This window comes from Arachis duranensis, chromosome 9 (genome assembly GCF_000817695.3).
Source record: "Arachis duranensis cultivar V14167 chromosome 9, aradu.V14167.gnm2.J7QH, whole genome shotgun sequence".
In the NCBI taxonomy this organism is placed as follows: Eukaryota; Viridiplantae; Streptophyta; class Magnoliopsida; order Fabales; family Fabaceae; genus Arachis; species Arachis duranensis.
This window is the reverse complement of record NC_029780.3, coordinates 7,159,964-7,176,140: the sequence shown is the minus strand read 5'-3', so window position 1 is coordinate 7,176,140 and position 16,177 is coordinate 7,159,964. Positions and strand designations below refer to the sequence as shown.

Below are 16,177 nucleotides of genomic sequence, written 5' to 3'. Positions count from 1 at the left end.
AACTCCTGACTAAAAAAAATAAATTTTATTGATTTTCTAATTTTTTTAAAATAAAATTAATTATTCAAAAGATTTTTATTGCTCAGCAAGAATAAAATCGCAAATATCTTTTCTAAAAAAATTTACCGAATCGAACTTAAATCACGTTAGAAGTAAGAAAGAGAAACTAAAAGAAAAAACACATAAAGGTTATGCACATGAGTATGTGATATGTAATACAACAACGTTCGAATTTTGTTAGGATGTAAGTACGGATAATCCAATTATTGATAAAATACAATTCGATTCCATTATATTAGTTACTATGATAATCGGATCTAATCAGGTATACCTTACCTTAATTAGTTTGGATATCGAATTTTGAATTATGAAACTTGAACCGACTTAATTAAAAAACAAAAAAATATTTATATAATTTTTATTAATCATAATTTTATTATTTTTTTCTCTTTTATTATTTATTTTTATTTGTCAGTGTTATATAATTTACTTCCTATTTTTAAGTTTTATATATCCAATCTGATCTAATTAAATTTAATTGGTTTAGTTTTTAATCCACTCAAATTCGACCGGATTACACTCATAAAATATATATGTATATGTTTAAAAAAAGAGAACACATACTCTAAATGGCTGAATGAAAGTACATAAAAAAAATCCATATTCAATGAAAGTGCATGAAACTTTGTTTTATCTAAAATAATCCTCTATTTAAAAGAATTAGATAGTACTAATTAATTTTTTTATTAATAACACTATTAATTTTAAAAAATGACAAGTGAAAATATATAATAAATATAATATATCAACAATTAATAAGTCTAGAAATAAAATAGTTTAGGTTGTTTTATAATAACTTTGTTTGATAAAATAAATCTTATAAACAGAATAGTATTTAACAAAATTATTATAATGAAGATGTAAGTTTATTTAAAATTTTGTGAAAATTTAACATATTTTCTTTAAATAATATTATTCACACTTAAAAGAATTCAACCAACTTAAAATATGAATATCATATTATTAATTACTAATTAAAGCACCAATTACATCTTAATTCATGCCCAATAATTACCTAACATGAAACTACAACACGAGTGTTGGTTATATGAAATTATGGCTATCTTGGATAAAAACACTAATACATTATCAAGTCTTTATGTTAATAAAAAAACTAATTGAGTCATAATTGCTACTATAAGGTTAAAAAATATTACCAAAAAAACTTCTTTGGACTACTAAGTTTTTCGCCGCATAATAATATATATTCTTTTTTCTTTAAAAAAAACGAAGTTTTATTAAAAAAGATAAAAGTATAAATATTTAAATAAGGACAATTAAGAAGATGAGAATTTTTCAAATAACACTGAACTCATTGCAGTTTATTATTGCAATAATTAAAGAGAATCAAAAGAAAATCAAATGGTAACTAAAACAATCAAAGCTATTAAAAAGAACATCTAACAAAATATTTACTACTGTCCTGATGTTGGATTTTGGAGACAATATTTTTTATAAAAAAAAATATTTATTAACTATTATAGCAGAATAGTTTTGCTCATAGATAAGAAATCAAGAGTAAAATAATAATTTTACAAATAAAATAAATTTAAATATTTTTATTATCATTTTAAATCTAAAAATTTTATCTTTCTTAATAAAATGCATTTGTTTTTTTTTAGAAATAAAATTTATAAATATGCATAAACATATTTTAAGATGTGGAAGTACTTCTCTACAAGAGAGAGAATTATAATCTGAAAATAGAAAAAGGAGTTTAAATGAGATTAGTTAAAAGATGCAGCAAAAAACCAACAAATATAGACATAAACATAGACTACAAGGGGAGAAAAAATTTATAGGATGGTCGGGTCTCTAAAGAGCAAGAAGAATGAGCTAAAAAAGAAGAAGGTTAGGGTAAATAATAAAAAAAAATTAAAATGATAAAGATGAAAAAACAATGCTACAGTGTCTATACATGACAGGAATTGAAAATGAAGAGTCAGAAAAGAAAAACTTACAAAAAAGATGGAACTAAATAAAGAACGTTAGGATAAAGAAGTTCAAATGGGTGAGTAGAGAAGAAGAAGCTAAAAAACGAACAAAGCAAGAGTAGTAATAGAATGAAAAGAAGGTTAATGGGTGCAGGTCTCGGACGGATAGTGAAAAATAATAAAATAGACCTACCTATAAGCCTATACTAGGTTTGCTCTGGTGAAAGATAGAAGTTGTTTATACCTTTGTAGAGTATAAATAAAGTGCTTTTTGGAATTCAAAATGTAAGATAATTTTTCTTTCTGTCCTTTTTCTTGTTACCTTTTATTTCCTATGATAACATTTTTTTGTTTACGTATCCTAAATTTTTTCTGTAGTCGAGAGTTTTCACGATAGTCCAATAAGCGTGGTATCATAATTGATAGTTAATCGGTATAGTTTAAGGAGTATTTAAGGTAAATTATCGAAAGTCTTCTCGACAAAAGTGATTGGAGTTGATGTTCAATGTGAAAATTTACACTTAAAACGAATATTTTTAATGTTGTAAGTATAAAAAATGTATGAAGTTAATCACACATAAAAAAATAATAAAAAATTTATAAAATGAAAGATTCATTAATTTATTACCTTTAAATTTTTGAGTTAAATGTGACCCAACAAACATAAGAGTCTTGACTAAAATAATGATTTTATTATTCAATACATATTAGTTGGTTTAATTTTTCATTCATTTAATACATGATATAACTATAGTTCAACCCTCACTTAAACCATAGATAAATTGAATTAAAGTCTTGTCTTCTATGGTTAATTTTCATATTTATTGCAGTAATTCCTTTTTCTATAATTTCTTAGAGCGCGTAGAAATTAAAAGAAAATAGGAGAATTTAAAAAATAGAAATATTTGATAAAAAAATATTAATATAAAATTATTAATTATTTTTTATCTTTTTATTGTTACTTTATAAGTAGCGAAAAATTCTTGGAGGCCAACGCCAATGGAGTACCAGACTAAAATTTTATTAGTGTGTAATTACTAGAAATATTGTGTTAAAATTTGATTAATATATATTAATGTATAATTAGTTACACGTATAATTGTATAATAATCTATAATAAATAATATATTAGGACAAAATTTAGTATTTTTTATTTATTTATTCTAAAATAATGTGTAACTTCTTTACTATAAAGAGACTCATAACCTATTTTATAATACAAAATAGCAATATTATTTTTATGTTTAAATTAGTATTTTACTTGTCTTCATTAAATTATATATATATGTATGTATGTATGTATGTATGTGTGTGTGTGTGAATTCTATTGTGGCATGATTGGTGGCTAAACATGGGATATGATTTGACTGTAAAATAATATTACGAGCGTCTTTTTTTAAATATATTATCTAGTAATTAAAATTTTTTAATATATATAATCAAATAAATCATATTATTTTTGTTAAAGTTAGGCCTGACAAATTAATTTAATCAAAAAAATAGTGAATCAAATCTTAATTTAGTCTAAATTAATATTATTTTTTTATAAAAAATAACTATAATACTCTTATTATAGAAAATGACTAAAATACTCGTATATATATTAATGTTGAGAATTCTAAATTCTAGCCATTTTTTCCTCTGTCGTCATAGGATTAAGATTTAGAGTTTTTAAAATTAATATATAATAGGAATATTTTAATTATTTTCTATAATAAGAATATTGTAGTCATTTTACACCGTTCAAATTTTGATTCACTATTTTTTTGGTTAAATTAATTTATTTGACCTAATTTTGATAAAAATAACATAATTTAATCGATTATATATATTAAATTTTAATTACTAAAAAATATATTTAAAAAAAAAAGATATTTTTATCTGACTCCCTGATATTATTACATATAATGTATAAAGTTATTATTAGAAGTCATTTCTTATTTAGTCCAATAAAAGTGTGTTTAAAGTAACTTTAATGACAATAAAAGAATTTGTCTACCAAATAATAGTGTTTATAAGGTGACCATTGAACTTGATCACTTGACCCAAAAAAATTGATTTTATGAAATTATTTAATTGTGTGCAAAATTATAGAAAAAAAAAAATTAAACCCTCCTTTTGATAACCAAACCCATTAAATAAAAGAAAATGAACCATTACAAACCACTTAAAAAGGGGTTAGGTGTAATTGTATTTTTATATTTTTAAATGCCATTTTATTATTATTTATAAAATATAAAATAAAAAAATTTGTTAGTACTGTCACTGTTTAAAAAAATGTCATAATTTTCATATCTATTTATCTATCTATTCATATATAATAATTTGAGTTTTTGGTTCAAGTGAAAAGTGACATTTTTTATGAGTTTGTTTTTTAACTTTTTTTTTTTATAATTTTAACATCACACGTATGATGTACGGTATAATACATGTACATAAAATTATTTTTCTAATGTATATTAAATACACTAGATGATAATAATACATCAATTCTCATATTAAATAATCTTTTTTATGTCTTTTCTTCTTTCAAAATTTTTTATTTAATTTTATGATATTCATTCCCAAAATAATTAATAATCACCAATAAAATACATAAAATATATTTTTAATATGATTTTTTTTTAATTAAAAATATTTTTATATTTCTCAAATAATTTTTCTTTTATTTTAATTTTTTTTCTTAGCAACAAATAATTAAAGTTACAATTGAATTGATAATTCTTCTCTTCTAAATTTTAAACAGTAAATTTGTTGAATATAATTTTTATTATATCCAATTGAATATCAATTGAATTTTTGAATCACTAAACTTCTAATTTCATTAATTTGATTTTCAAAACCTTGGTAATTAGACCATCTTCAATAGAGAACTCATTCCAGTTTTTGTTTATGGCCCACCTATCATAAAAAGTAACTCCATATCAGCTTTTGCGTCATAAACAGTAAATAGGAACTCAAAGCATCTCTCTCTTCTCCATTAGGAGGAACTAACTTTAATCCCTGTTATGGTCCCACTTAATTAATTAATTAAAATACTTGAAATTAATGTAATTAATTTTTTTAATAATGTAATTTAAATATTTAAATTTAAAAATAATTCACTATTAAAAGATATTAATATGAAATAAATTCATATATAACAATAATACACAATAGATAATTCGGGGTTAAACTAATTTGTAAAATTACTTAATACAAAGAAAAACATAATTAAACTCTAAAGTTGACGACAAGCATTGTGAAATTGCCATATGTGTTCAAGCAAGTCCTCCTTCAATTGTCTATGCTGCTGCCTATTTTGAAGTTGGGCATTTATTTGGAGAAATTGATGGTATGGTGCAAAATCTTCCTCTCCCAGCTGAGGTTGTGATAAGCCATTTTCAACATCATCATACTCTAAGCCTTGAGCAAAATTTCATGCATAAGTGTCTCTTTCATCCTCAACAATCATATTATGCAATATAATACAAGCTCTCATTATGTTGGCAAACTTCTTCTTTTCCCAAAAACGAGCTGGACCACATATAATTGCAAAGCGTGCTTGCAACACTCCGAATGCTCGTTCCACATCTTTTCTTTGCCCTTCTTGGTATTGTGCAAATAACTTGCGTTTCTCATTTTGTGGCTTTGAGATTAATTTGACAAATGTGGCCCATTCAGGATAAATACCATCTGCTAAATAATATCCCATTGTATAATTATTACCATTAATAGTATAATTTACCTCCAGAGCACGGTCATTTAGAATATCATCAAACACTGGAGAACGATCTAATACGTTGATATCATTATTTGAACTAGAAACTCCAAAGAACGCATGCCATATCCAAAGGTCTGAAGATGCTACAACCTCAAGTACTATGGTTACAACCCCACGATAACCACTTATGTACATACCTTTCCACGTCTTTGGACAATTTTTTCATTGCCAATGCATGCAGTCAATGCTACCCAACATGCCAGGAAATCCACGATCCTCCGCCATTTGTAGCAGGCGTTGTACGTCATTTGGATTGGATTTTCGCAAGTATTCATCCTGGAACACGGAAATGACACCTTCAACAAATTTTTCCAAGCATTCAATTGTAGTGCTCTCGCCTATGCGCACATAATCATCAACAGCATCAGCTACTATTAGAGGTGGAAACAGGCCAGGCCAGGCCAGGCTTTGCTCTTAACAGGCCTGACCTGTCATACAGTTGATTGGCCTGAGCCTGGCCTGCAGCCTGTTATAGGCTCTTTATAAAGTACTAGGCTTGGCCTGTTATTCAGCCTGGCCTGACCTGAAGCCTGTTAAAAGGTCTGATAATTTTTTTTAGAAAAATAAAAATATTATTTAAAAATTTATTTTTTATTAAAAATAGTTATATGTAATATGTCATATATTTAATATTTATAAAAAATTTTAAACTTCTAACATATTTAAAATATACAAAAATATTTATAATAAAATATAATAAATTTAAAATATCTCATAATTTTATTAATAATAAATAATTATTTATATATTTAATTATATTTTAACAGGCACAGGCAGGCCTGACAGGCCTATAAGGCTAATTAGTGAGCTTGGGCCTGGCCTATTAATGTATTAGGGCTTTTAAAAGAGCCTGGGCCTGTACCTATTTTATAACAGGCCAGGTCAGGCCAGGCGAAACACAGGCTAGGCTGCAGGCCCCTGATAGGCCGCCTGACCTTTTTCCACCCCTAGCTGCTACGCCATATGCTAACATCCGTATCGCAGCGGTACATTTCTGAAGTGGCGACAAGCCTCTTCTTCCAGTTGCATCAACCCTCTATTGGAAATACGGATAGACGTTTGAGAGAGCGTCTACTATCCGAAGGAACACATCTCTTCTCATTCGAAATCTCCATCGAAAATTGTCAGCATTATACACCGGTTCATCTGCAAAGTAATCTTGGAAAAGGCGATCATGTCCTGCTTCTCGATCTCTGTTGATCCATCTACGAGTAACTGGGATAGAGCTTCTGTCGATATCTTCTTCTTCTGAATCTTCGAGTAAATACTCATCGATCCAATTATCTATAAGTGTGTTATCTTGCCGTCTTCTTTTCCCTTACCTCTTCGCTTGCTCTTCTTTGATCCTTGTGGGCGAACGGGAGAGTCCACACCGGGTTCGTCAGCCAACGGTGTTTCTGAGTTTGATGAGGATGAGTATGTTCCAGGTGCACTAACCTTGGTTCTCTTTGAGCCGCCACTCTGTGTAGGTAGTTGGCTTCTCCATTTTTACTCCAATCGAAGCATGTTCCAATGCCTCTCAAAAGTAAACTTTTGACCATAATTTGTGGAATAAAGTTTATAAGCCAACTCCTTTATATCATCAGCGTTCGAACCACTCCTTATGTTTTGACTAGCTTGATCGTAGCAACCAGCAAATTGTGCAACAGTCTTGTTGATCTTATACCATCGTTTCTTACATGCAACTACCCCCTTGTCATGTCGGTGCAAAATTCTATACAGTAGCTATGAATTTGACTCCAAAATGTTTCCCCTTTTTGATCGGTACCAACTACAGGGTCAGTTGAAACATTTAACCATCCAGTGATCAGCATCTCATTCTCTTTCCAATGCCAGTGTTGAATACTATCTTGCCTCCGATCTTCAATATCATCATCATTAAGGTCGATAGCATCTAATCCACGAGAGTTGGCAAAATCTGAATATTGCAAATTTGGACTATATTGTATAGGAGTCTGAGATGATGGGTTAGAAGAGCCACCAACACCAGATGAGTTATGTCTTGATGCACTGAATTGAGTTGGAAACGGCAAGGAAGTTGGAGTAACATTTTCGATAGAGGGGTTAAATATGGACGAAAATGGAAAATGGGGTGTTTGTGAATTTTGATTTTGCAGTTGGAATATAGAAAACTGATTATTATAAGGAGTTTGAAAATTGAAATTAGAAATATTTTGTGGATTTGGATTTTGAAATGAATTTGGTAGTGTGAAGTTTTGATTTGGAACTTGAGAGTTTGAGGTTTGAGATTGTTGTGTATTTGGAATTTGAGGAAAGTTTTGTAAGTAATTGAAGAAAGAGTTGAGTTGGTTTGGATCCATTTTTTCGAACAAAAAATAATAGTAGCAGAACTTTGATTTCGTTAACTTGGAAGAAGATAAAGAAGAGTAGTAGATAGTGTGAGAATAGAATTGTATCTAAGTGATATATATAGAGTAACAAAATATTAATTTATTAATAATAACGGTAACATAATAACGGCTAGTTTTGTAACAGCTAATTTTACAATGGCTAGTTTTAAAACGGCTAATTTAATATAATAATATAAATATAAATAATATTTAATGTTAATTATTATATAAATAATTAATATAAATTATTAAATAAAAAATTTTAATTATTTAATTTAATTAATTATTATAATTATTATTAAATTAATTATTATTTAATTATTTAATATAACTATTTAACTAATTAACATTTTTATAATACTGGAGTCCTTCTAAGTAGGGATGTTTTCATCTTGAACTCTATGAGGAAAACTCATCTCTCTGCTTCTCCAACGGTAAACTCCACAATGTGTCAAGAAAAAATTGAATGGGAATCACCCATTAAAGATGCTCTTACTAATGAATAATGATAAATAAGATATTAGATATAAAATAGATAAAGATAAACATCAAAAGAGAAATTAAAATGAGATCGCTCCTTAATTTTTTAAGAAAAAAAAATTATTTTAATTACAACGCCAAAATGTTATATAAATCATTTTCGTTATAAAATTAATAGTATAATATAAATATAAATTTATCCATTCCATAAATTGTCCGAACAAAACATAACTGTCCTCACATTAATTTATTAAAATTGTACAAAATACTAATTAAATTTACTTATTAAATCATTTAGTAATTTTATTAGCTTAACTTTAATTTTTAATGAATGTCGAATTAATTTATCCATATTTAGCGTATTTTAAGCGGATTATAGTTAACATCCACTTCTGATAACTTATCAGACACTAATTATAATCTACATATATTATTATAATAGAAAATAATATTAATAATTATTCTAAATTTTCATATCTTTTGGCTTTCATTCATTTTAGTTTAAAATATGCACCACCTATATTTTTTTGTCTATTTTTTATTTTTTATTTTTCTATTTATATTATGTTTTTTGTCTTTACTTTTTTAAACACTTTGATCTTTAAATTAATTTAATTAGACAAGTTTATTTTTATATTAAAGTTAACATACATAAAAATTCACCTATTTTATATCATATATGCTTTTTAGATTTTATAATTTAAATGAATTATTATTAATTGAATTACTACAATTAAATTTATAAAACTTATAATCAAATAAATAATTCTAAAAACATATTTAAATTAATGCAAAAGATTTGGATTATTTTAAAAAAAGAATAATATAAATAAATGAGCTGAGTATGAATGATTGGATTATTTTTTAACTAATAATTATTTACTTTGATTATTCAATAATAATAATAATAATAATAATAATAATAATAAAATTATAATACAAAGTTCTCTTTTGATAAGCAACCCAATAACTCACATCACAAACATTATTTTTTGGTAAATAATTTTATTTTATTGACATTACAATAATGTCAAACACATACTCACTCAACCAAATGATTAACACTTCTAGTGATTACCTCATACACCACATGTAAGAATGCTATTGGCCAGTCAAATCATAGCCATACTTAACCACCAATACCTATGCCACCAGAGAACTCACTTTATACATATTACACAAAGAAATTATTAATTTTGTTACCACTATACCTAATTTTTAGCAAAAGTCTTTCACACACAATTTATTTATACTACATATGATTGAAAGCTAAGTAACAACACTTAACGTACAAATCAAACAATGTTATCTCTAATTCTAGATAGAGATACTATTAGGAATTCCCCTGAAAGTTAACCCAGCTTCACTTGTAGGATAAAGCAGAGTATAAGGCATAGTAACAGGTCCAACTCTGTTTCTCAAACTCACATCATTGTTCCTTTGAATCAGAATTCCTTCAATTTCCGCCAACTTGTTCCCAAACTTCTTAAAAGCTTCTAAAGCATAAACATCAGAGGTCCAAAACTCAGCACTATCTCTGTTACCAAGGTAGTATTCATCAGAAGCATGCCTTGACAAAATCTCAATAACTGAAAGATCAATCAGAGTTTGAAACTTTGGTGTAACCGTTCTTAAGTAAGCCCGTTCAGGGTTTGTGACAAGCTCATCGTACTCGGGACTTCCCTCTTCCGGCATGAACCTGCGACTCAGAGTTGGTCGGTTTAGGATGAAACCGCCGTACGGATACTGACCGAAGTTAACGGAAGCGTGAAGCGCCGAAGCGGTCCATATGAGTGTGGTGCAAGTTTGAATTAGGTCTTGGAGAGTTTGCATCTTAGGCCACCATGGCTCGTCTTTCTTGTCTCCATGACCAACCTCTACAAGCTCTTTCCACCATTGTTGGAGTTCGAGGTCTCCCTTGACTGTGTCGTCTGAGGTGTAGTATAAAGAAACGTAGTCCTGGACCCATGTGTTAATGGCTCCCCAGATTTCTAGTCCGTCCATGGCGTAAGGATAATCCTCTATCACAAGACGAACACCGTTCGGGGAACTTGCATCCGCAATCGCCATTCCTCTGAATTATTTTGACTAATTAATCTTTAAAGAAAAAAAAATATTAATTAGGTTCTCCAAGATAGCAAAAGGTAAACATGTATGTTCATGTATTTTGATATTTATAGTGATGCATGTCTTGTTACTATCAAATGAACATGAAAATGATGTAATTTTAGATAGTGAAACATTTATTATTTTTTGAGTTTTCATATACCTTTTATAAAAGGCTTTCTATTTATCACAATCCTATCAAAATAAGTGAAATTTTACTCTAAAAATTATTATCTACGTGACTGTCTTTCATAAATAAACACATAAGAGAAATTAATAATACATATAAACACCACCGTTAAATTTTAGTTGATGAATTGAAAGAAGGACATCATGTGTCCACCATTTGCTATCTTCAAGGATTAAATTAATACTTTTTTTAGGAACTAATTAATTTGAAGTCAAAATTTTCAAAGACCTAATTATCACTTTACTCTAAATTAGATATAAATAATGTATTCATAGTCATTGAATTCACGAGAACATGTATTTATAATAATTGCATTTATAGGCTTTTTTTTTCAACTTTAATTAAAATATATCTAATAAATAAATAAAAATAATTTTATTTCACATCATAAAGGTAACTATTAATAGTTTGGATCATTTTAGTATGACTATGTTATAGTAATTACTATAATTATAGTGTTTTAAAAAGTGTGGTTAAAATTAAAATAATGTTTTTCTATTGTTAAACAACGTTTTTTTAAAAAAATAAGTGTTACTTAAAAAAAAATTATTAAAATATAAAAAAATATGACTTTAATTTTAATAATACTTGCATAGTTACCATAACTACCATAGTATAATTATACTAGAATTCACCTCATAGTTTAGCTTACATAGTATATCCATTTTAATAGTAATTGGTAGTACTAAGAACTTCAACAAAAGCATGGATTATTGTTACCTCTTGATAAGATCAGAAGGGAGAGCTTGATCTGTAAAAACCCAATCTTTATAAATGATGGAAGACATTTCCATGGCATACTTCGAAGGCAAGAAAGTTTGTTCAATAATGCCACCTGCATTGATAAGTTGATTACGGGCAAGAGCATTTATATTCATAGTGTCACGATAATGTGGAAATAGAAGCTTGTAAATTGGGTGAAGCACACTAAGCTGCCTGTTACTTGCTATCACGAATGGCTCCACAACTGCATGAGTGTTTAACCTATCAAAAACATTAAACTTACATTAATGCTAAGATTTATATTTCGGACAGATTAATGTTAAAGAAAAAAATACTAATAAAGTCTTTTAGAATAACAGATATGGATACACTACTTTTAAATTAGTCCTTATATATGATTAGGATAAAAAGTCTTAATTTAAAAGCAAAGCAAAAATTAATATATTTATAAGTGAAAAAAAAAGTATGTACCAGTGGCTGATAAGTTGATGAACGTTTGAATCATTGACGATGACATAAGCTTTGGCAAGAAGCCAAATGTAACTTTGAACACCTTCAATTGCAGGCAAGTAGACTTTACTAATGGCACCATATTGGTCTCCTTCAGGGTGTGGCAAACTTAACTCAATTGCAAGTGGCTTCAAAGTTCCATCACTCTTCAAATAAAGGATGGTTCTAGTAGCATATGCCTTTGAATTAGTTGAGTTTATTCTCCTTAAATATGGAAATATTGCATCATGATCATCTAATATGAACACCTTCTTTTGCTGGATTGCCTGCAATTCAATGCAATTTACCCACCCAATTACTTTATTTAACTATTTAATTTATTATTCCAATACAATTAGATTAATATAAGGTTTTAGATTATCCATTTCACAACAAGCAATAGTTTTCTTTCTTTTTAGAAAAAAAAAAAAGGAGATTAATATAAGGTCCTTTTGTTTTGTACAATTTAACTTCAAAAATCAAATTATACATTTTAGAAATTTAGGATAAGAAGCCTGTATGAACCTAAAGTTTTAGGGAGTTTATAAGGATTAATTTGTCGCAGATTTGAGCTCTATTCAAAGATTTGTTGTTGTCTAATGGATTGTTGTGGGATTCGAAATCTCAACACTTGCTTAAGTAAATAAGTCAATTCATCACTAGATCAACTCAAATTGATTAACATTTTATATTATTGAACTCAAATTCTAAAATACCTCATCTATGGTGAGCCCATCTAAATTGGGCTCTATTTGCTCTTTGGTTATTGTACTTGTATGATCACCATAGACTCCGCTGTCTAGCTTACTTTTTGGAGGAAACTCCTGCAATTAATTTCAAAAATATTTTTAATGAATAATAATTATGTTAAAAAAATTTCCAACCAAGTTTCACGAAATAAATATAAACATCCTAGATTATCATAGTTTCATAAATATTAATCACTACTTAATTAATTCTTACTTGAAGGCAACGAATTAAACCAGGATTTACGCCAGCAAGAATTTCTCTCGCAAATTCTACATCAGTCATCCATGCAGATTTACTCACTGTTCAAATCAATTGTTCAAAAGATCATCACTTTTTAGCAAAAATAAAAGATCTGTAAACCTACACTTATGATCTCTTTTTTTAATAGAAATCTTGTGTCTATACTTATTTATTTTTTAAAAAAAATTGTGGTATTTCTGTCATGAAATCACTCATCCCAAAAACTTAAACTGATCAGAGAAAGTAATACTAATTGTTATATCTCAAACATTTCTCCACAAGCAAGAGCTCTCTGTTTGCTTAATTTTCTATTTTTCTCATTTTTTGGGGTTCTCGAACGATCGAATTCTTGATCTTTCGGACATAGAACTCTGATACCATGTCATGAAATCACTCATCTCAAAAAGCTTTAAGCTGATAGGAGAATGGTTATATCTCAAACAATTTTAATACTGATCTTTATAAATTTTATTGAAACAATTATTACCAAAAAGAATATACCTTGAACAACTTTAGGAACAGGAAACTTGAGGAACTGTTCACCATCAGTTCTAAGGAGTTCATTGACCACAGGCAAAGGAGTAATTTGCTTAATCACATCTGTGGGTAACTTAATCCCTCCTTCATAGAGATCATGAACTTCTTCAAAGCTATCAAACTCATTTGGTGTGAAATTTATGTCAAACACTGATTTCAAAGCTGGGATTACATCTTGGGATATTGATTTAATTCCATAAGCTAAGAAGTCTGACGATTTCAAGTGACCAAAGGCTTCATCTCTTGGGATATAGAAATTATCACTTCTACTTTCGGTGTTAGGATCTGTCATATAATAAACCATTCAAATATAATTATGCAAAAAAAAAAAAATTAATTTAGGAATATCTAAATTTTTTTTCTATAACGTAAAATATATTTTTTATTCTTAACATTGGTAATTTTTTAAAAAAAGAGTAAAGTATATTTTTTGTTCTTAAAATTTGTTAAAAAATTTAAAAATACTTCTAAGTTTTATTTTATTTTAATTTTGTTTTAAAATATTTTAATTTGCATCAAATATATCTTTGATAGCTAAATTTTCAAAAAAAAAATTAGAACTAATCCAACAATAATACATGATAACTATCTCTGATTTGTTTGTATTGATAGTTATTCTTGTAAAATTATTGCTGAATTGATCTTAAGTATTTTAACCATTAAGAAAATATTTGATGTAAGTTAAAATTTTTTAAATAAAATTAAAACAAAATAAAATTTAAAAATATTTTTAAAATCTTTAACAAACTTTAAAAACAAAAAATATACTTTATTTTTTAAAAAAATATCTCTGATTTTTTAGATTAATTTTATTTTATCTTTAACGTTTTTTATTTGTGTTATAGACGTTAAATCTACATATGACAAACATTGAGAAAAAAATAAAAACCTACAAAGATATTAAAAAATTAAAGATATTTTAAAGAAAATTAAAAATATTAAGACAAAACGTATATTTTATCTTTTTCTAAAATATTAAAAAATAAAAGTGGTTGACCTGTTTTTGTTGGTTTTCTACCAGTTCTACCCCTCCTAGGGTAAGGATAAGTAGAAGATCCTCCAAGAACAGGACGAGCATATTCCACACCTTTGTCTGGATCACCCAAATCATTGTAAACATCATAATCATATATTCTTTCCCATTCCTTTCTTTCCCCAGTCCCATTTCCTCTTAAATTCTTCAATTCAAGGTCTCTGTAGTACACTAGTGGACCTGGTGTTTTACTTGGTAGGTATGTCTGGAATAGTAATTTTCACGTTAACTTTTATATTGTTGGTATAGAAATTAGAAATTAAACAAGTGTATGTGGCATATAATGAATAGTGAACAATAGTGATAATCTATAATAATTGAGAAGAAATTAAATAATTCAAATATCTGACTGTGAATTTAATTTTAATATACTAGGAGAAAATATGGTTAATTAAGTCATATACTGGCTGCTTTTTATGTCACATGAATTTAGTTATAGAGTGTCCAATAAAGAACTAGTTAAATAAAAATATATAATTTGTTGACCATATGAAAGTTTTATTGTTGGACTATGCAAATAAAAAATAATTTAATATTCTATTAATCTCTATAATTTTATCAAATTTTTAATTAGGTTTCTATATTTTTTTATAATTGAATTCTTATAATATATTATATTTTGTAACTAAGTCTCTACCGTGACAAAAATGTTAGAATTAACAGAATATTATGTTTAACTATACAGAATATTCAATCAAGTGTTAAGTATATTCGTTTTGTTTAACAGAGTATTCTGTTAATTTTAACGTTTTTTGTCATAGTAGAGACTTAATTACAAAATCTAATACAGTATAAAGACTCAATTAAAAAAAAAAATATATGGACTTAATTGAAAATTTAGTAAACCATAAAAAAATTTAGAGAATAGAAACAAGATAACAAAAGTTTGTCTCTATATTATTTTCTCCAATTAACTTTTGGATAAATAAAAAATAAATGAAATAATTTTTCTGTAAAAGAAATTTTGTTTGTTTATATATTTATCTTTTTTTTCAAATAAGTTTATATATATGTCACTCGAAGTACTATTTCTACACTTTTATCTTAATAAGATAACTATGAAACAGACCTTAATTAGTTTAATAAAATTAATTAAATTCTATACATTAAACAATATCATTTAGTTATTATAACTTACATTGTTGGCGAAGAAAATGCGATCAGATTGATAGTTTTTGGCATTGTAAATCCAGGAGTTGCAAACAAAGTGGATGGTTCCAACATTTGGAATACCTTCAAGAGTCAAACTGAGAAGCAAGAACTCATTTGACATATAGTTCTTTATGTAAAATGCTCCTGGAATCCCAAAGTTACTATCATAATCAAATTCAATCTTGAATGCATTTTGTTGGTCTCCCAAAGTTGGCAAATTGTCAATAATTCCTTTTAAATAAGCTGTATTCCCAACTTTTCCTTTGCCACTTGCTGTAGATAATTTTAAGCATAAATTATTATTATAATTGTTATGTCATTATACTGTTTTTTTTTTTTTTAAGTTTAAGTTGATAAGAAAAGACAGTA

The 16,177-nt window shown here is 27.0% G+C and overlaps 1 protein-coding gene and 1 pseudogene across 1 annotated transcript in view; both read right to left on the bottom strand.

Annotated features, from left to right (window-relative positions):
- Positions 1–5,214: 5,214 nt before the first annotated feature.
- Positions 5,215–7,243, bottom strand: LOC107464335 (uncharacterized; annotated as a pseudogene).
- Positions 7,244–9,555: 2,312 nt separating this feature from the next.
- Positions 9,556–16,177, bottom strand: part of LOC107464479 (seed linoleate 9S-lipoxygenase-3) — a 7,298-nt gene continuing 676 nt past the window's right edge. Inside the window, exons 2-9 of the mRNA XM_016083399.3 lie at positions 15,795–16,081; positions 14,621–14,861; positions 13,588–13,908; positions 13,060–13,145; positions 12,813–12,920; positions 12,079–12,383; positions 11,605–11,868; positions 9,556–10,662 (exon numbers count right to left, since the gene is read on the bottom strand). Coding sequence (XP_015938885.1) covers positions 9,906–10,662; positions 11,605–11,868; positions 12,079–12,383; positions 12,813–12,920; positions 13,060–13,145; positions 13,588–13,908; positions 14,621–14,861; positions 15,795–16,081 — 2,369 coding nt within the window. The 3' untranslated portion in view covers positions 9,556–9,905. The remainder of the gene's footprint in view (positions 10,663–11,604; positions 11,869–12,078; positions 12,384–12,812; positions 12,921–13,059; positions 13,146–13,587; positions 13,909–14,620; positions 14,862–15,794; positions 16,082–16,177) is intronic.